Here is a 22,538-nt window from a genome sequence, read left to right on the forward strand (position 1 = left end):
TTTGTTTTGGGTACCTGCATGTACATTCATTATTATGAAATCATTAGATTGATGATGTATTTCAGTGTTTAATATATGTCCGTATGGGTTAATTTATAGGTTCTGAAGAGGATACCATTATTGGCGTCGAAATCTAGGTAAACTAAAAATATTTTACCTTGCAACTGAAGGCTGAATTTTTTATTGTCTGAAGAATTCACTGTTGCTGAAGAGCTGCATTATGTTAAAGATTTGTACATTCGCGATAAATGCAAGCAACGTAAGGGGCCATTGTCTTTGTAAAACTGAACTGGAATTCCATCCGGACCTGGTGACTTCTTTGCTTTCAAATCTTTCAGTTGTTTCTTTACGTCGGAGATCCTTATTACTATGTCGTCTATACGGAAGTCCGTCAGATGGTCAAATGACGCTAAGTTTGTACTATTCTCCTGTATGAACGATTTCTTGGACGCGAAATTGAAACTTAGTCTTTCGTTTTGCTATCTGCAACTGCCACAACAGACTGCTCAAAAAAGGACTGGATGGAAGCCTTAGACCCGCCGAGCGATTCTACATAGGAGCAGAATTTCCTCAGGTTCTCTGCTAGGTCATTTGCTGAAGTATCACGGTCGTAACTGTCGTTTGCTTCGCGTGTAGATCTTTTGAAAGACGCACGAATCTCTACTAAGCTTTACAAGTCATCATTTCTGCGTTCTCTTATGAACCGAGAGTGCAACAGTCTCTGCATCACCAGCATTTTCCAGATACTGTTATTAAACCGTGGTTGGTCTTTCCATCCTTAATCAAGTTACTAGGGACCTAACTCTCCAGATCACGATTTACAGTCTGCTTCAACTTCGCTAATAATTCCTCTACGTCCGTCTTGCTGGAACTAACTGATGGCAGTTCACTATCTATATGAGATGCTAACAACTGGCTATCTGCCCTTTCTAGCAGAAACATTCTCCTAAATTTATGGCTGATTTATTAACTCCCGTAACCATAGTCGCTATAGTGATATCATGATCACTACTCAACGTTTTTGCATAGACGTTATCGATGACATCGGACATATTTGTAGCTACTACGTCTAAGATGTTTCCAGTGTGTGTCGGCTGACGAAGTAGTTTGTCAAGACAATTTTCAGAAAACGTATTCAAAAGTACTTCGCACGACTGTCTGTCTCTGTAGCCCCTCCCCTCAGAATTCCCCCCCCCCCCCCCCCCAATGAATCTATAAACATCCCAGTCTATACTCGGTAGGTTATAGTTGCCCCTAACTAGTATTTCAAGATCTGGGTGTTTAAGTGCTACTGATCATAGGTTTTCTTTGAATGACTCTAGAACTGTCACAGCAGCTTCGAGTGGACGGTGAAAGCATCCGGCAATCAATTTGGTTTCACCTAGAGCTGTTATGTACGACCAGATAATTTCATTATGGCACTTAACTTCGACGTCAATGGAGACAATATTTTTGTCAACTGCAGTGAATACTCTCCATCCGATATACGTTCCACGTTTCGCTAAATACCTCCGAGCTTTCCACTTTGGGGGAGGGAGGGGGTGGTCTTGTAGCGGTTCGAGCGGCTTCCCGCGTCGGACATTCGAATCCTTCCTCGTGCATGGGTGTGTGTGTTGTCTTGTCCTTAGCGTAAGTTAGTTTAAGTCAGATTTAGTAGTGTGTAAGCTTTGGGAGCGATGACCTCAGCAGTTTGGTCCCATAAGATCTTACCACAAATTTCGAAAATTCCACTACCACATTGTGTGCATACGTACGATTCTTGAGGGAGATTAAAAGAGTGGTCAACCACTTCAAAAATAGCACTGTTCATCATCTTTGAATCTGTGATGGTTTTGGGTCTATAGTCGAAATGCAAATAGGGTAATGTGATAATTCAGTGGGTAGTGCTACCTTATGTCATATTTATTCCTATTCTTTGAGATCGAAGTTATAGAGGAAATGAGAAATGAATTGTCCAAAGTATCATCTAGTTGATGCATACAACCAAAAGTCCTTACACCTAGTACTAGTCAGCAGTTTAGTTTTGGAAAACGTCTTATGCCCTTTCTGGAGACAAAGTAAGAACAACATTTATTCCAGTTCTTTCAACCTACCAACAGCTTGTAGGATCCACCTAACAAAGAATCATAACACTGTATTTGGTGTGAAAAGGTATGGCCCAAAACGGCAAAATTCACTGTTATCGGTACAATATTCGTTTCAAAAGCTTCTATAGGTACAACGTTTCATTGAGTTCACTACTATATTCGATGTTTCAAAATCGTTTCGATGTTTTCCAAAAAAGATGTGAAGTGGGATGGTGTTCTGTAATGTAATCACTGCCTGGTGTGGTTGGGATGGGAGGTGAGTTGTTGGTGGCGAGCTGTCAACAGTCCAGGTGCAACTTCAGCTGTTTGGCAAGCTGCTTGAATCACAATTTGTAGTGACATGTCACTATGTGCTGGTTCTACCATACTTGACATAGCTGCACAATAGCCTGTTAGGTCTCTGCTTGCATACTTGGGATATAACTTTCATATTCCTTTCACCAGATGGAGATAGCAGTCAATGCTGTGTCGGCGGCATAACTACAGTCGTCCACCATCAGTTGGGGCTGCACTCTGTTGTGGAAGTAGTTCAGTTTTTCGTATTGAAATGTGGTGTAGAGCCCGCATCTCGTGGTCGTGCGGCAGCGTTCTCGCTTCCCACACCCGGGTTCCCGGGTTCGATTCCCGGCGGGGTCAGGGATTTTCTCTGCCTCGTGATGGCTGGGTGTTGTGTGATGTCCTTAGGTTAGTTAGGTTTAAGTAGTTCTAAGTTCTAGGGGACTGATAACCACAGCAGTTGAGTCCCATAGTGCTCAGAGCCATTTGAACCATTTTTTGTGGTGTAGAAGTATGGTACAAGCCACTATTCTCGCAGAAAATGTCATACTCTCCATTCACATGTATTTGCCACGTTTTGATGGCAACAATTTCACTTGTAAATAAGTATACATGTTCTTATTATCCAGTGTCGTTCTTACGCGACTAGTACATGTAAGTTCTCGAGTTTGATGGTTCTGTTCATCATAGGCTGCACCACCTACTCCTTCCATCTCCATGATTTCTACCTCACCATTTATGGTAATACCATCCAGCTCACCCCCACCCTGAGATACCTTGGCCTCACCCTCGACTGTCACTTCACCTGGGCCCCTCAACTCCTGACCATCCAGCAGAAACCCCATTCCCACCTCCACCTCCTGCAACTCCTGTCTGGTCGGACATGGGGATTGCATCCTTCAACCATCCTCCACACCTCATATCCCTCATCTGTCCTATCCTCAGTTATACCAGTGTTACCTGGATTTCCACACCCGCCTGCCTTTACAAGGCCCTCCAAATTCTCGAACGCTATGCACTCCGTCTTGTCCTCCATATCTGCCTTCCTTCCCCCACACAGCTCCTGCACGACCTCATCCCCTTCTCCAACCTCATCCTTTTCCTCCAAAATCTCCACATCTTTACACTGTCTGCAGGCTTGATCCCCCCCACCCCCTGGTTTCCTCCTTTCTCTCCACCTCCCACCCATTGTCGCACCTCTATCGCTGTATCCCTCTCTCTCTCCACCTCCACACCCTCCATCTCCTTCATTGGGGCAATTTCGAGCACCTCCCTTTCCCAGATGTTGAACTTCGCTGTGACATATACCTTTCCTTCCAACTGTAATGTGGTCTTGTCCCCCCCACCAGGGCCCCCATTTTCCTCTCCCCTCCTTCTCTCAGAGCGGATTTTCCTCCTTCCCCCCCTTTGAGTCCCTGCACCCCATCCTCACCTCTTTCCCTCCCACGTCCTTCCCTCCCCGTCTGTCTTTGGCGCGCCCCCCATCCATCTCCCCTCCTCTCTTTGCCTCCCTCCGTTCTTCCCTTTTTCCTCATCTCCTTGCGCCTGGCAGATCCTCCATTTTGCTCATTGTCATCTGTGTGCTACGTCAGTGTTGTGTTTGGTGCTGTTCTCCTGTGTGTCGAAAGGTGTGAATTTAATTGTGTGCTGCACTTGTACATAGTGTTACTGTCAGTGATAGTTCTGTGTCACACCATCTGTCGATACTTTTATGCTCCGGTCATACTTCGCCTTGTGTTCTTTTCATTATTCCTGTATATGAATTTTTGTGCTCAATAATTTTTAAGGTTTTTGTCTCCATTTTACAAAAAATGGTTCAAATGGCTCTGAGCACTATGGGACTTAACATCTGTGGTCATCAGTCCCCTAGAACTTAGAACTACTTAAACCTAACTAACCTAAGGCAGTAGCGGCCATGCGGTTCCAGACTGAACCGCCTAGAACGGCCACACTGGCCGGCTCCATTTTACAGTCGCCCCCTTTTTGTCTGTCCTCATCCACTATGTTCCCCTTTTTTATAGTTCTGTCCGCAATATTTTCTCCTTGGTAATTTTAAATGTCTTCTGTTGTATAATTATTGTCTTTTGGCTGAAGAGCAGCGCATATGCTGCTGTCAGCCCATTCTGATGGGGAATTGAAATTCAATAAAGAAAAGAAAAAAGTTCTGTGATGGCTGGTTGCATTCCTATATGTAAATAACAAGCACCTGTTCCTGCACGCAAATTTTTGTGAGAGTTTATAAGCATAGTATCTCAAAACTTTTTTCTCTGTTTCACATCCTCCATACAGGTCTGCATCAGCAGCGCCGCCGCCGCCGCCACGACCACCACCATCACCACCACCACCACCACCACCACCACGAAGATGGATGTGTGTCTCTAGATTTTTTATTTATTTTATAGGTAATTTCAATATCTGTGAATTCTAACTCTCTGTCATTTGGGTTAAAGCTCAAATGTGGTTCCTGCATGTTTCATGTTTTCCATCATTTTAACTCGAGTTATGCAGGCTGTGGCTGCACTGCTGTCAAACACCATACTATCGGTGAGATAGGGAGCTCCCATAGTCCATTTCGCATTAGATTACCGAATTGGCAGTATGTGTACAGTTTATCTCTGAAATGGCGTAAAGTGGTAGCACTGTTCCAGGGCGACTCGGCTCGTAGCGGGCTACTGCAGAGCCAGTGCTAGTCTTGGATTCTGACGTCATGTTAATGCTGCACCAGTATTCCAAGTGTTAGCTTGTGATGTCATAGAGCCAGGGACAGTATTCTAGCTTGCAAGACGTATGCGTTGCCGGCGATGGGCGAGGCATGGCAGAGTCTCTGACCAGAGAATAGTAGGTAGTTAGTTGTTGCTTGTCGCGAGTCGGCGTCTGTCGGCTTTAGTCGTCAGTCGGCTTTAGTCTTCTGTCCGTGCTAGTAAGCAGTAGTCGGCGCGTGCGTGCGCGTGTCGGCAGTGTACTCTGGTCAGGACTCTGGAGGATGAGTATTGTTGTAGAAGGTAAAGAAGCAGCCTTGCGCATATCTAGTAATGTATATTAATTTTCATTTAATTTCTTTAAAAAAAAATGCCCCAATAATAATTTGTATAATATAAAGTAACTTTTTTAAAGAAAGGCATTCATTTCAATTTAAAGAATATTTCCAATGCATGATCATTTCTTCCAAGAATCAAAAAAAAAATATACGCCAGCATTGCACGAAGCTGTGTCGAAAATTATTATGTAAGAGCAGATATATTTGCAGTTTTTATTAAGGTAAGAATTTTTCCTTTGTTTTATTCAGAATACAGGGCCGAAGGGCAGCGCTGCTGTCCTCATAAAATTTACCAGGTTACTAATTTTTTTATTATTTTTGTGTTTACGAATTTTTCTGTTTCGAACTTAACATAAAATGAGAAAAGAATTTTGTGGGAACATTAAATGTGAATGCATTTCCGCACACAGATTATAAATGGGAGCCAATTTTGTTCTGAGGTTACAATATTAACAAAGTCATTTAATTATTATTTTTCTGTGGGGAGGTTACACTTGGTTCATGGTTCATCATTTTCATTATTATTTTTCTGTGGGGAGGTTACACTTGGTTCATTATTTAATTAATATTTTCGTGTGGGGAGGTTACACTTGGCGACATCCGGCCAGGATCGTATTTCTTTGTGAATCTTCTGAGAAGTAGTCATATATCTGCTCTTATTTACTTAAATGTAGTTTGCATCTGGCGCAACGCATTTACTAATTTGTCACTCTTTCCTTCACAGATCATCGGCAATTTGTTGCTCTTTGTTGTAATTGTGTTTGTTGCATTTTGCATTGTCCTTGTTTTATTTGTGATTAATTTTGATTTGTGAAAAATGCCGCCAAAAACTGTTAACAGTACATCGCGATTTGTAATGAGTGAAATAGCCGACTCTACTAATTTGACCGATAATACTTGCGACACTCAGTGTAATGATGATAATCCCCTAATTGTAGACAATCAGTGCCTACCGGCCACTAGTAATGAAATCATTACTAATGATGAGCAAACCAATTCAATTGTGTCCTCTATTAATTTAACGACAATTGATGACGCGGGACGTTCTGTTACAATGAACGCTGCCCAGTTTAACACACCCGGTTTGCAAAATTTGAATTGTGAACAGATAAATTTTTCTAACGAAAATGAACAGTGTACTCAAAGTACGACAGATTTATTTGATTCCGATTTAGTGACCAACAGTGCACATTCGATTGGCAAACCTTTTCAAGAATTACAGAATAACCAAATGGTTCCAAAAAACGTGACAATTGCAGGTATGCCATCAAACAGTACAGAGAGTAGAGTAGGTGATATTGGCTTGGATCAAATTATGGCATTATTGCTACAAATTAATGAATCGTACAAACAATGTAATGAAAATTTAAAACAATTCAGTGAAGAACTAAACAACAGTTTCAAACAAGTTAATGAAAAATACGACAAACTTAATGAATCGTGCAAACAACTCAATGAAAAATATGACAGGTCGATCAAACAACTTAATGAAAGTTTCAAACTGTCGAATGAAAAACACGACAACCTTAACGAACAGAACAAACAACTTAGTGAACTGATTACAGCCGTTACCGTGCAACGTGAAGATACTAAACAATTACGTGAGGATACTAAGACTTGTGCTACAAACAATAGTGAAAAAACTGGATCTGTTGCACAAGAATTAAGTAATACACATGCAGCCACAACAGAATCACATAGAGACGAAATTAATGCAGTCACTGAACAATGTTCAGAAAACGCAACACAGATACGCGACGAGTTTAATTTAAAGTCACCAGAACTTTCACACACTCTGGATACGGAAGTCGATAAGAAATGTGAACAACAGAACAGCCAAATTGAGGAACGTATTAAAGTAACAGAAATGAAAAATATTTCAGTCAATAACACGTCACAGCATACGGCACATTCCGAACATTTGTCACAGTCACACAGCCAGTATAATTTAAGTAAGTTACAGAGACCACACGACTTAGAATCCGAAGTGACACAGACAAACAGATTCTCATTCAATCCTGAACCTGTTCACACATCCAGAGACGATAACGTTGATTATGAGCAAATTTTATCCGTAAGAAAACCTAAGGTATTTGAAAATGACAGAGCACAGTTACACGCCTTGAACTGGATACGTCGATTTATTTTTGTTCTTTCACCAGCTTGGCCTGTAATGCAGAAACTAGCTTCGGCATGGATACAACAATTTGCTTTTGAATTTTCACCGCCATTGCCTGTAACGCAAAAGCTAAAATTTATTTGCAGCGCGTAATGACCTCAGGGGATTCATTACGCTTTAATGAGTATGTGCCGTAGCGTGCACAGGGCCCCGAGCCGTAGTAGTGCTGTTTCATCTTTAGTTTTCTGCACTGCTGCCTTCTCTTCTTCTAGCCTTTATATCTATCTGAATAGCTCTTTAACTATCGCTCTATCTAGGATTAAGAATGAGTAAAGAAAACCCGAAAGACAAGTTTTACCGAAAGTGACAGTACTCTTTAGACACTCCCGAAATGACAACAATCGCCGTAATTTTAATAACAGATAAAATTTTAATCAGTATGTACAGCATTTTCAGCAATCGTCAAAATTATCAGCAATAGGAACCACATTTTGGTAACAATAGACGTTTTTCACCGCAACAGCATCAAAGTTCCCCCATGAACCATGGACCTTGCTGTTGGTGGGGAGGCTTGCGTGCCTCAGCGATACAGATAGCCGTACCGTAGGTGCAACCACAACGGAGGGGTATCTGTTGAGAGGCCAGACAAACATGTGGGTCCTGAAGAGGGGCAGCAGCCTTTTCAGTAGTTGCAGGGGCAACAGTCTGGATGATTGACTTATCTGGCCTTGTAACATTAACCAAAACGGCCTTGCTGTGCTGGTACTGCGAACGGCTGAAAGCAAGGGGAAACTACAGCCGTAATTTTTCCTGAGGACATGCAGCTTTACTGTATGATTAAATGATGATGGCGTCCTCTTGGGTAAAATATTCCGAAGGTAAAATAGTCCCCCATTCGGATCTCCGGGCGGGGACTACTCAAGAGGACGTCGTTATCAGGAGAAAGAAAACTGGCATTCTACTGATCGGAGCATGGAATGTCAGATCCCTTAATCGGGCAGGTAGGTTAGAAAATTTAAAAAGGGAAATGGATAGGTTAAAGTTAGATATAGTGGGAATTAGTGAAGTTCGGTGGCAGGAGGAACAAGACTTTTGGTCAGGTGATTACAGGGTTATAAATACAAAATCAAATAGGGGTAATGCAGGAGTAGGTTTAATAATGAAAAAAAAAAATAGGAGTGCGGGTTAGCTACTACAAACAGCATAGTGAACGCATTATTGGGGCCAAGATAGACACAAAGCCCATGCCTACTACAGTAGCACAAGTTTATATGCCAACTAGCTCTGCAGATGATGAAGAAATTGATGAAATGTATGACGAGATAAAAGAAATTATTCAGGTAGTGAAGGGAGACGAAAATTTAATAGTCATGGGTGACTGGAATTCGTCAGTAGGAAAAGGGAGAGAAGGAAACATAGTAGGTGAATATGGATTGGGGGGAAGAAATGAAAGAGGAAGCCGCCTTGTAGAATTTTGCACAGAGCATAACTTACTCATAGCTAACACTTGGTTCAAGAATCATAACGAAGGTTGTATACCTGGAAGAATACTAAAAGGTATCAGATAGATTATATAATGGTAAGACAGAGATTTAGGAACCAGGTTTTATATTGTAAGACATTTCCAGGGGCAGATGTGGATTCTGACCACAATCTATTGGTTATGAACTGCAGATTGAAACTGAAGAAACTGCAAAAAGTTGGGAATTTAAGGAGATGGGACCTGGATAAACTGAAGAACCAGAGGTTGTAGAGAGTTTCAGGGAGAGCATAAGGGAACAATTGACAGGAATGGGGGAAAGAAATACAGTAGAAGAAGAATGGGTAGCTCTGAGGGATGAAGTAGTGAAGGCAGCAGAGGACCAAGTAGGTAAAAAGACGAGGGCTAATATAAATCCTTGGGTAACAGAAGAAATATTGAATTTAATTGATGAAAGGAGAAAATATAAAAATGCAGTAAATGAAGCAGGCAAAAAGGAATACAAACGTCTCAAAAATGAGATCGACAGGAAGTGCAAAATGGCTAAGCAGGGATGGCTAGAGGACAAATGTAAGGATGTAGAGGCTTGTCTCACTAGGGGTAAGATAGATACTGCCTACAGGAAAATTAAAGAGACCTTTGGAGAGAAGAGAACCACTTGTATGAATATCAAGAGCTCAGATGGCAACCCAGTTCTAAGCAAAGAAGGGAAGGCAGAAAGGTGCAAGGAGTATACAGAGGGTTTATACGAGGGCGATGTACTTTAGGACAATATTATGGAAATGGAAGAGGATGTAGATGAAGATGAAATGGGAGATAAGATACTGTGTGAAGAGTTTGACAGAGCACTGAAAGACCTGAGTCGAACAAGACCCTGGGAGTAGACAACATTGCATTAGAACTACTGATGGCCTTGGGAGAGCCAGTCATGACAAAACTCTACCATCTGGTGAGCAAGATGTATGAGACAGTCGAAATACCCACAGACTTCAAGAAGAATATAATAATTCCAATACCAAAGAAAGCAGGTGTTGACAGATGTGAAAATTACCGAACTATCAGTTTAATAAGTCACAGCTGCAAAATACTAACACGAATTCTTTACAGACGAATGGAAAAACTGGTAGAAGTGGACCTCGGGGAAGATCAGTTTGGATTCCGTAGAAATGTTGGAACACGTGAGACAATACTAACCTTATGACTTATTTTAGAAGAAAGATCAAGAAAAGGCAAACCTACGTTTCTAGCATTTGTAGACTTAGAGAAAGCTTTTGACAACTTTAACTGGAATACCCTCTTTCAAATTCTAAAGGTGGCAGGGGTAAAATACAAGGAGCGAAAGGCTATTTACAATTTGTACAGAAACCAGATGGCAGTTATAAGAGTCGAGGGGCATGAAAGGGAAGCATTGGTTGGGAAAGGAGTGAGACAGGGTTGTAGCCTCTCCCCGATGTTATTCAATCTGTATATTGAGCAAGCAGTAAAGGAAACAAAAGAAAAATTCGGAGTAGGTATTAAAATTCATGGAGAAGAAGTAAAAACTTTGAGGTTCGCCGATGACATTGTAATTCTGTCAGAGACAGCAAAGGACTTGGAAGAGCAACTAAACGGAATGGACAGTGTCTTGAAAGGAGGATATAAGATGAACATCAACAAAAGCAAAACGAGGATAATGGAATGTAGTCAAATTAAATCGGGTGATGCTGAGGGTATTAGATTAGGAAATGAGGCACTTAAAGTAGTAAAGGAGTTTTGCTATTTAGGTAGTAAAATAACTGATGATGGTCGAAGTAGAGAGGATATAAAATGTAGACTGGCAATGGCAAGGAAATCGTTTCTGAAGAAGAGAAATTTGTTAACATCTAGTATAGATTTAAGTGTCAGGAAGTCGTTTCTGAAAGTATTTGTATGGAGTGTAGCCATGTATGGAAGTGAAACATGGACGATAACCAGTTTGGACAAGAAGAGAATAGAAGCTTTCGAAATGTGGTGCTACAGAAGAATGCTGAAGATAAGGTGGGTAGATCACATAACTAATAAGGAGGTATTGAATAGGATTGGGGAGAAGAGAAGTTTGTGACACAACTTGACTACAAGAAGGGATCGGTTGGTAGGACATGTTTTGAGGCATCAAGGGATCACAAATTTAGCATTGGAGGGCAGCGTGGAGGGTAAAAATCGTAGAGGAAGACCAAGAGATCAATACACTAAGCAGATTCAGAAGGACGTAGGTTGCAGTAGGTACTGGGAGATGAAGAAGCTTGCACAGGATAGAGTAGCATGGAGAGCTGCATCAAACCAGTCTCAGGACTGAAGACCACAACAACAACAACAGCATCAAAGTCATCCGGTTAGCATACCCAACCAACATTGTAATCTGCAAGGTCTACCAAGTTTTAATGTTTCGCCGCGTGCACGTATAGAATCAGCTCCAACAAATAGTAACGCACAGCAACAAGGAAATCAGTACGTACAGAAAACACACTATTTCAATTCCTATCGCAATGCACCGTATGGAAATGACTATCATGACAGATGTCAAAATAATGAGCACATTTTTCAGCGTACGTTTAATAACAGTCGGTCTTATCAGCAGCAGAATCATCCTCAACAACATATTATCATGAATGAACGAGACAGTAGATATCATCCCGAACGTAATACGTCAGGAAGAAATAACAGAACAGTACAAATAGTTGAAATGCTATAGCATCCTCCCGAAAATATAGCACGTCAGATAGAATTTGACTAAATACAGTACAGGTTGCATCTTCCAGTAACGCAAGCAATACTTTTGACACGGAGAATCTTGTTCACGAAAATGTTATTACTTTTGACGTAATCCGACACACGTTTGCATGAAAGACATTATCACAACGTAAGTAGACGACATTCTTATTGTAGAAGCTAACTGGTCTGAACACGATCTGATTCTTGAACAACTGTTACGAACTTTTCGTGCACAAGGACTCACAGTTAATCTGAGTAAATCGCACTTTGGCAAAACTTCTATAAAATTTCTTTTACATGTAATCTCAGCAGAAGGCATTGCGCCTGACCCGAAAAAACTTCAGGCTTTACGTGACATTACTGTTCCTACGACGAAGAAACAACTACGCAGCTTTTTGGATTTAATTAACTATTTTCGTAAATTTATTCATTACTCTGCTTTAGACACCCCTAGATTATGTCAATTGACAGGTAAAAACATTATTTGGTTTTGGGATAAGCAAGCACATTCTGAATTTATGAACCTGAAACATGCTTTGTTGAATGCACCACTTTAATCGCACCCAGATCTTACTAGAAATTTTTCCATTGCCACCGACAGTTCTAACACCGCTTTAGGCGTACACATTTTTCAGGAAATTGAAGAAGATGGGACTACAGTAATTAAAAACATAGCCTTTGCGAGTCGCATTCTGTCACCTGCTGAACGTAATTATTCTGTTACAGAGCTTGAAACATTGTGTGTTGTATGGGCTTTTACGAGGTATCGGCATTTTCTTTATGGAAGACATACCACCGTTTATACAGACCATAGAGCGATACAGTTTTTACTTTCGGCTAAATTTACACACGACAGATTAAGCAGATGGAAACTTTATTTACAAGAATTTAATTTTACAATTGTTCACATTCCCAGCACACAAAATATTGTAGCAGACGCACTATCCCGTTCTCTTAGCAATAATCAGCAAGACATGGCAACCAACTTCTGCAAAGCAAATTTCAGCGTCATGTACATTCAACAAGTTGCACTTGAAAATTTCATTTCGTCGTCATTACAAGATATAGCACAAGAGCAGAGTAAAGACAACGTGTGGAAAGAAATTGGCATCTATCTATCTTTGGCAAGATAGGAATAATGTTACCATTAGAAACCATTACACTGTACGCAATGACATTCTGTTTCGCCGCTCTCATCCTGACAGCAACAATTGGTTATTATTCATTCCTGACGAACTTGTTAACAAATTAATCTGGTATACTCATTTAAGTTACGCACATTACGGAGCCAGAAAATGTTTTCTTATACTGAGACAGAACTGTTATTTTACCAACATGGAGAAACGCATTCGACGAGTTTTAGCGTCATGTAAAATCTGCCAGAAAGCTAAATCAGACACAACTTCACATATTCCTCCATTAAATCCCATTGTACCTGTTAAATTGAGACACATGGCCGCTGTAGACATTTTTGGTCAGATTCCCAGAACTATTAAAGATTTTTGCTACATCTTTGTCGCTGTTGAACTCACTTCAAAATTTGTTACCTTCACTCCGTTACGCAAAGCTACTGCTAAAACTGTTTCGAAAGCATTTGTAAAACATTTTCTATTTCATGTAGGGAATGTGTTGAAAGTAATTTCCGACAATGGATCACAGTTTCGATCTGCTATATGGACACGTATGTTACGAGCTAGAAACATTTCTCCGATCTATATATCCAGGTACCATGCTTCTTCGAACCCTTGTGAACGATTAATGAAAGAAATTGGTAAACTGTGTAGAATATACTGCCATATAAAACATATTGATTGGGACACGTACATACTCTCATTCCAGGATGTAATTAATTCCATACCAAATGAATCTACTATGCTATCTCCGTCTGTTATACTGAAAAATGTTGAACCACCTAACAAAATTAAAGAATTAGTAACCTTTCCTACATTTCGTCGACTACGACACCATGGAATATGACATTGCGCTGAACAACATCAAACGTGCCGCAGAGCGCCGGAGAAGACAGCAAAAACAGGTTTGTATACGCCGTGACTTTCACATTGGACAGAAGATATTAGTACGTACACACTATTTATCCAACAGAGGAAAGAGTAGATGCAGTAAATTTGAGCTTCTATACGCAGGTCCATATCGAATTCGCAGCATTCCTCACCCCAGTGTAGTACACGTCGAAACTTTGAGAACCAGAAAAACCAAAGGGAACCACCACGTCTCCAACATCAAACCCTTTATTGAATGAACATACGTTATGATTTATCACACTGTAATGCCATTTCCTAATTTTTTATGACCACTTATGCAATTATTTTCACATGAACACTTACTGATGATTATCGTATTTTTTCTTGGCAAGTGCCCAGCAAGGTAAGGTTAGCAGGTCGCTCTTCTTGTCGTTACACATCAGACCGTGCATATTTTTCCAGATGAACTTACACATTTTTTGACCACTTATACAATTATATTTATGTGACTACTTACTGATGATTACAGTTTTTTTTTTTTTTTTTTTTTTTTTTTTGCAAGTGCCCGGCGATGTAAGGTTAGCAGGTCGCTCTTCTTGTCGTTACACATCAGACCGTGCACATTTTTCCAGATAAACTTATGTCTTATGAATAATTATGCAATTCTATCTAGTGACATATTACTTTTATTAAATTACCTCTCCATTAAAGTCTTCAATTCTCGCCTCTATTAACTACACAACATACAAGCTGAACACAAAGAGGGTCACTTTTCTTGTCGTTATATATCAAACCGTGCATATTTTCCATTTTTTATGTATGTATGATTGTTTTCCTGTTTTGTTTGTATGCTCTATCAAATATTTAAGATATAACAAACACCAGTTGACTTTAACATTTTTGCCTTATGATATCTCAACATCGTGACTATTTTACACTTTTTTTTTTGCTGCTACATTGTGATACACTGTGTACATTTTTGCACCTGCACACTGTCTATGTTTTTGACATATTACGTTTTCTGTCATGCTATGCTGTATGCTCAATTATGTTACTACAAACCAGTTTTTATTTAATGGGTATATGATTTAAATGCAAGACATTAATCATTGTTCATCATTTTCAGAAAGAAATAACGTGTAGAAGAAATAAATTAAACAGAAATGGGAGTTTCACCTTCGGAATGAACGAAAGAAGATGCAATACCTCGTCACGAAGAGTAAATGGATCAGAATTAACAAGCATTAACAAGAATATACTATACACATCGTAGAATAGCAGTCTTAACTAATTTTTTCTTTCAGAATACGAGGCGATTGATGCAGGCTGTCAGACAGAACTACACATCTTAGTTTTAGTGATGAAATATGCTAGAAATAAGGAATAGTTGTATAATGAATAATGAAGTGACTTTTTTGCAGATGATAATGAATGATGATGAATAGTGATGAAGAGTATGCTACTATGGATAATGAAGTTTTTCTTTACAGATGATGATAATAATGGAGTTATAGTGATATGAATTATGCAGCTTTTCTTTGGAGGTGATGAAGTTTTTCTTTGCAGATGAGGATAATGTTGAAGTTTATGTATTTTTGTTATGTAGTTATTTAAGTATTTGTTGCAGTTCGTTTTGGCAGTATGTCTTATGTCGCATGGTATGATGACTGAAGGTTTTAGAAAGGATAGCTAGAGAACATATATATTTTATACACATTTCACTACCTGTTAATTCAAAGTTCACTACTTTTCAGCATAATATGCGTTTCTTCTTTCAGTTTAATAATCCATTTTGTATTTTTTGCAGGAGAAATTATTCATGAAATTAATGTGCTATAAGCAGTTGGACATTAAACCTGTGTCATTCATAAATGTGATCACATATACTCTATTTGTTTCATAACAGTCCTATACTCAGATATAGTATTGTAATTGTATTAATTTTTTAATTATACCCATATTTGTACCTTCAACAAATTGTTTTTGTAACTGTATTAACTTTTCACTATTTTTTTGTGTCTGTAGCTCTAACCATTACTTAATTTTAGTTACTGCTAATACTTTTTTCATTTTCTCAGTTTATTCTCTTCCGTTCTGAAATAGTTCTATTGCAATTATTAGTCTCTTCTTTAGTTCATTAATCACCCATCTCTTCAGTTTAAATTGTTCATAACAAAAATCACTATCAGTATCACTTTAGCAAATTTCAATCTAATTGTAGCTTCCTACGATAATCACTACCAGTATCACTTTAGTAAATTTCAATTTAATTCTAGCTTCCTACGATAATCTATTAATTATTAAGCTCACGTCTCTCTGCTGGCAGCATCGGCCTCTTAAATCACTCCCCTTTCCCTTATTTCCACCTTAAGCTGTTTCAAATACGCTAATTACATTTCTCCTCTTACGACAGAGGATACACAGTGACACACAGCCGTCACTATTTTGGTCATATTCTCCTTGCACCGAATACCACTAATCCATTTTCTATGCTCCCGCAACCTCAGGAAATCTCTTGCAGTCGCCTTTCTTTCGGAATTCGCGGTGTCACAAACAGGGCGCGCAAAATCTCGGACACTCCTGTGTTATGTCACTTGGCGGAAGCAGCGGCCAGTGCCCCTCGCGGCAGGTAGTGCCTAACAAAGGAACAAACCAGTCTGCCACCCTACTCCAGGCTGCTCAGCGGAATGCCTCAGAGCTTTTAGCAGCTCACTGCAACATCCAGTCTTTACCTGCACATTACGAAGAACTTAGCCTCCTCTTCAACCAACTAAACTACCACGTAATCCTCTTATCCGAAACGTGGTTGAAACCACACATATCCTCTGCATCTTTTCATCTCCCAGGGTACACATTTCTTAGGGCAGACAGTTCAAAAAAGCGAGGTGGCGGGGTCGGCGCGTGTATACGAACAGATCTCAATGCGAAAGTCTTATGTAAGTCAAATCCTGCTGAAGAAAAAGAGACTGAATTCATGTTCATTGAAATAAATATACAAAGTCGGAAATTCTTGACTGGCGTCGTGTCCAAGCCGCCAAAAATAAGGTCAATGAGTTCCTTCCAGTCGGAATTACATTCACTTCAGTGTCAATACGAACATGTCATCGTAATGGGTGACTTGAACATAGACCTGCTAAGAGACACTCCCTCCGCAATAAACCTAAGGAGACTGTTTAGTTGCAATAGCATGAACATTCTTCCATTACAACCTACACATCAGTCATACTCTTACTGACGTAATCGCAACGAAACAGACTGACAAAGTAAGAGATGTTGGTCAAACATCGGCCCCTGGCCTCTCAGCACATGATGTAATATTCCTGGCCTACTCTGTGCAGCCCCCAAGGATCAAATCGCGTTACATAACTTGTAGGAACATGAAACGTATTGACCTTGACGCTCTAACAGCCGATTGCTCAGAAATCTCATGGCATCAAATAATCCGAAAACCTACAATCGACGGCAAAATTAATGAACTTGGTGATAAACTCACTGCCCTCTATGACAAACATGCACCTGTGCGCACAATCCGTGTAAGAAAATCTCCTGCTCCATGGCTGACAGCTGAATTACGTCAAATGATGACTAATAGGGATGCTGCCCACAGGCGTTTCAAGGCTGATCCGTAACCCGAGCGTTTCTAAGAATATAGAAAGCTACGGAACACAGTGAAACAATGCATTCGCAATGCTAAAATCAGGCACGCTCGCTCCCTTGTATGCAGCGATCTGACGCCCACGACTCTATGGAAGAATCTCCGTAGCTTGGGGGTCGGAAAGGCAAAATCGGAAACTACTTTTCATGTGTCAGCTAACGAATTAAATGAATTCTTCTCTGCACCTCTGAATACCAGCACGGCTGATAATTACCATCCACAAGAATCCCCAAACAGGATAACTAACAACGATACTTTCCATCTAAAACATGTAACAACAAATACGGCAAGAAAAGCAATAATGAGAATCTCTTCTGATGCAATAGGCAACGACAGTATCGGTATAACCATGATTAAGAATGTTGCCGATATCTTAGTACCTGTCTTAACTGACATATTTAATTTTTCCCTCGTGAACGGAATATACCCCACTGCATGGAAAAGAAGCATAATTCGACCCATCCCTAAGATCGAAAACCCGCAACTGCCTAGTGATTACCGACCAATTAGCATACTGCCTGCTGTTTCCAAAGCACTTGAATATATTGTTCATGACCAAATCACTGAACACTTGCATGAATTCAGCCTATATGACAAATTTCAATCCGGTTTCCGTAAACATCACAACACAAACACTGCTCTAATTAAAGTAACTGATGACCTGAAATATGCCATCGACAATCGAAAGGCAACAATATTGACGCTACTGGACTTCAGCAAAGCTTTTGACACTGTTAACTTTGACATATTGCTCAGAAAAATGCATCAGCTTAATTTCTCTGATAGTGCAATGAGATGGTTTGAAAGCTACTTAAAAGACAGACAGCAATGTGTTGTCTGCGTAAATGAAAAATCTTCCTGGAAACATGTTTCCTCGGGAGTGCCACAAGGATCAGTCTTAGGACCACTTTTGTTTTCTTTATATGTCAAAGATATTTCGTCGGTTCTGTCCGCCTGTAAATATCATTTCTATGCCGACGACCTCCAGCTCTACCTAAGCGTCAGACCTGAAGATGTAAGCACTGCAATCGCTCAGATGAATGATGATCTGACTTCAGTAGTGACATGGGCGAAAAACCTGGGGCTTAAACTAAATGCAAAAAAGACGCAAGTAATCTTAATAGCCCATCAGAAATTATTAAGTTCAGATTTCCGCGTACGGCTACCTCCTATTCTGCTCGACGGTACTCCAATACCATATCAGAAAACAGTGAAGAACTTGGGTGTAACTTTGGATGAGCATCTCAACTGGGCGGAGAATACAGTCGCAGTGTACCGAAAGACGTCTGCTTGTCTCTATGCTCTCAAAAAGTTTCGGAACATATTTCCACAGGACTTGAAACGCCAGCTCGTGCAAGCACTCGTTCTACCGAACCTCCACTATTGTGATGTGATTCAACAAGGCATGAGTAGTGAAAACAAAAGACGGCTAGAGCTAACCATGAATGCCTGTGTGCGTTACACCTGCAACATTAGCCGATATGATCATGTTAGTGCATCATACTCCGAGCTAGGGTGGCTGCAGCTAGACAAATTGCGTGACTACCACACTCTATGTCTACTTCACCGACTCCTCGTCGCGCAAGCACCCCAGTACCTTGCTTCAGAGATTAAAAACCTGTCATGCCATCATAATAGAAACACGAGGTCACTCTTATTTGGTGTCCTAACTGTGCCCACCCACAAAACAAAAACTTTTGCAAACTCCTTCTCAGTTGCCGCTGTTCGCCTCTGGAACAAAATGCCCCTTACCTTGCGCAAAATTCAATCTCCTGCTGCTTTTAAGAAGAAGTTGAAGCATTTCCTACTATCATCCTCATAAAGTTCTCCACAAAATTAATGTACAAGGGCAATCCTCTCATCTGTCAAATAGCAACGCTAGCGTCTCCTATCTTGCTCCTGAGATGCCTTCCTCTTCATCTATCTCTATTAGCCACGCAATCTTCTTTTCATTTATATTTCCTTAATTATGTTTCATCATGTCTCTCTATTCTTCTCTCCCGTCACCATGAGTCTCCCTCATACTCCCTGCTGCCAGCACTCCTATCTAAAATCTGTCTCTTCAATAATGTCTAATTATAACAGTACTTATGATCTAAGAATATAAACTCTATATGTATGTATTTTTCCAGGTGTACGTTTCTAATTGTTTATTTCACTTTTTGTACTAGATGTAGTTTAACATGCCTACTAAAACATATGAATGTAAAATAAGTAGAATGCCTGGTTAGATGTAAGAGAGGGCCTGATGGCCCTAATCTTGCCAGGTTAAATAAATAAATAAATAAATAAATAAATAAATAACCTTGCTACAGCTGACTCATGACGAATGACGTTACACATCTTCATTTGCAGCAATAACTCAAAAGCAAATATTGTTATGCCCCAGTAATTAATTATCGATCTCAACGCAATGCATTGCTAGCACAAAAAAGAGAGTTCTGAGTAATTCTGAGTAATGTTTCTAGTCACAGACGTTGAATAATAGTTACAGTATGTTACATTTTCAATATGTTCTATGTCACTGGAATGATCAGTTCTGAGTAATATGTCATTTGAATGATGAATTCTGAGTAATACTGAATAATGTTTTCTAGTCACAGACCTTGAATAATAGTTACAGTATGTTACATTTTCAATATGTCCTATGTCACTGGAGTGATCAGTTCTGAGTAATACTGAATGATGCTTTGTAATAATGCATAAATACTATGCCCATAATTTCTGTAAATAATATTTTGTTATACTCTATAAATGCTATGCCAATAATTGACTCTCATTTTGAATGATAACTTCTGAATAATACTGAATAAGGTTTTATAAAAATATAAGAATACTTTGTAACTGGCCAATGAGTGCCAATAATTATTTTAAATATGTCACATGTCACTTGAATGATGAAAAATGTTTTGTACTATTCAATACTTGCTATATGTCTTGTAACTGGCCAATGAGTGCCAATGATTACTATAACTAAGTGAATTACGTTAATACTGTGCCATTCATTAGCTCCTGTTTTGAATGATGACTTCTGATGGTTTGTAACTCGCCAATGAGTGCCAATAATTTATTTAAATATGTCGTATGTCACTTGAATGATGAAAAAGGTTTTGTACTACTCAATACTTGCTATACGTTTTGTAACTGGCCAATGAGTGCCAATGATTACTATAATTAAGTGAATTATGTTAATACTATGCCATTAATTAGCTCCTGTTTCGAATGGTGACTTCTGATGGTTTGTAACTGGCCAATGAGTGCCAATGTTCCCTGTAAACAGATAATTTATGAACATTATTCTGTAATACTTCATACATGGTACAGTAATGTTCAGTAACTGGGCGATGAGTGCCACCAATTACTCAAATCAGTTGTTAGACTAGTGTAATTCTCAATGAAGACTAGTATGTGACTTAATGTCCTTCACCTTCTGACCTAATTACCAGAAATTACTGCAATATCCGTTTGTCCTGTCTATCCTCATGATCATGGAGCACTATATTTGGTTTTTGCACTGTTGTCCACCACCTTGAGCGATGGAGATGTTATTATGGTCGCACTGTTTGGTGTACCTAATGTACTACCAAAATGATAACATGGAATATTACTACGACATTTCAGTGTCTTGGCTACACTGATTAATACTTCAAAGAAAAGAACTTCAGATTGTCTCACTTGGTGTTGGGCTTCTGTAGAAAGATATGGACTTTCAGTGCAGCTGCGTACAACCTAATGTGCTACAACCATGATGCAATCCTTCCCACTCCTTTCCTAGTTCTTGTAAAATGGTAAACACTTATACAATGCGTATAAATTCTTGTAAAATGATATAGACATATACAGTGCGTGTGCACTTCATTTCATTTGTTAACAAGATCAGTTGTCCTAAATATGCTAAAGACTTATACAGTGCGTGTGCACTTTATTTCACTCCATGATATGTTATGTAAAAATGCTAAAGACTTCTACAGTGCGTGTGCACTTTATTACACTCCTTGATATGTTTATTTGTTGTAAAAAAGCTAAAGAGTTTTACAGTGCGTGTGCACTTTATGTCATTTGTTAATATGATTTCTACTCATTCAGTATACATTTTGTCATTGCCTGAATGTTCTGTACTCAGTGCATGTGCACTATATTTTATTTCATGTTCTGCACACACACATATATATATATATATATATATATATATATATATATATATATATATATGTATATATTCTGTGATTGTAAAGTTAGTTAATTAAGAAAAATTTGTTGCTCATGGCAAGTCCAATTGACTCACCATCGCTGCAAAATTTTTGCCCCCCCCCCCCCCCCCCCAGTGGAGGGTTGTGTAAAACGTATGCGTTGCCAGCGATGGGCGAGGCATGGCAGAGTCTCTGTCTCTGACCAGAGACTAGTAGGTAGTTAGTTGTTGCTTGTCGCGAGTCGGCGTCTGTCGGCTTTAGTCGTCAGTCGGCTTTAGTCTTCTGTCCGTGCTAGTAAGCAGTAGTCGGCGCGTGCGTGCGCGTGTCGGCAGTGTACTCTGGTCAGGACTCTGGAGGGTGAGTATTGTTGTAGAAGGTAAAGAAGCAGCCTTGCGCATATATAGTAATGTATATTAATTTTCATTTAATTTCTTTAAAAAAATGCCCCAATAATAATTTGTATAATATAAAGTAACTATTTTAAAGAAAAGCATTCATTTCAAATTAAAGTATATTTACAATGCATGATCATTCCTTCCAAGAATCAAAAAAAAAAAAAAAAAATACGCCAGCATTGCACGAAGCTGTGTCGAAAATTATTATGTAAGAGCAGATATATTTGCAGTTTTTATTAAGGTAAGAATTTTTCCTTTTTTTTATTCCGAATACAGGGCCGAAGGGCAGCGCTGCTGTCCTCATAAAATTTGCCAGGTTACTAATTTTTTTTTTATTATTTTTGTGTTTACGAATTTTTCTGTTTCGAACTTAACATAAAATGAGAAAAGAATTTTGTGGGAACATTAAATGTGAATGCATTTCCGCACACAGATTATAAATGGGAGCCAATTTGGTTCTGAGGTTACAATATTAACAAATTCATTTAATTATTATTTTTCTGTGGGGAGGTTACACTTGGTTCATGGTTCACCATTTTCATTATTATTTTTCTGTGGGGAGGTTACACTTGGTTCATTATTTAATT

General features: G+C 39.4%; 1 protein-coding gene across 1 annotated transcript in view; it reads left to right on the forward strand.

Annotated features, from left to right (window-relative positions):
* LOC126253395 (uncharacterized) overlaps positions 1-22,538 on the forward strand; it is a 164,141-nt gene that overhangs the window by 8,212 nt on the left and 133,391 nt on the right. The window contains exon 2 of the mRNA XM_049954737.1: positions 4,653-4,733. Within this exon, the coding sequence (XP_049810694.1) occupies positions 4,653-4,733 (81 nt within the window). The remainder of the gene's footprint in view (positions 1-4,652; positions 4,734-22,538) is intronic.

The sequence above is a fragment of the Schistocerca nitens genome, chromosome 1 (assembly GCF_023898315.1).
Source record: "Schistocerca nitens isolate TAMUIC-IGC-003100 chromosome 1, iqSchNite1.1, whole genome shotgun sequence".
Lineage (NCBI taxonomy): Eukaryota > Metazoa > Arthropoda > Insecta > Orthoptera > Acrididae > Schistocerca > Schistocerca nitens.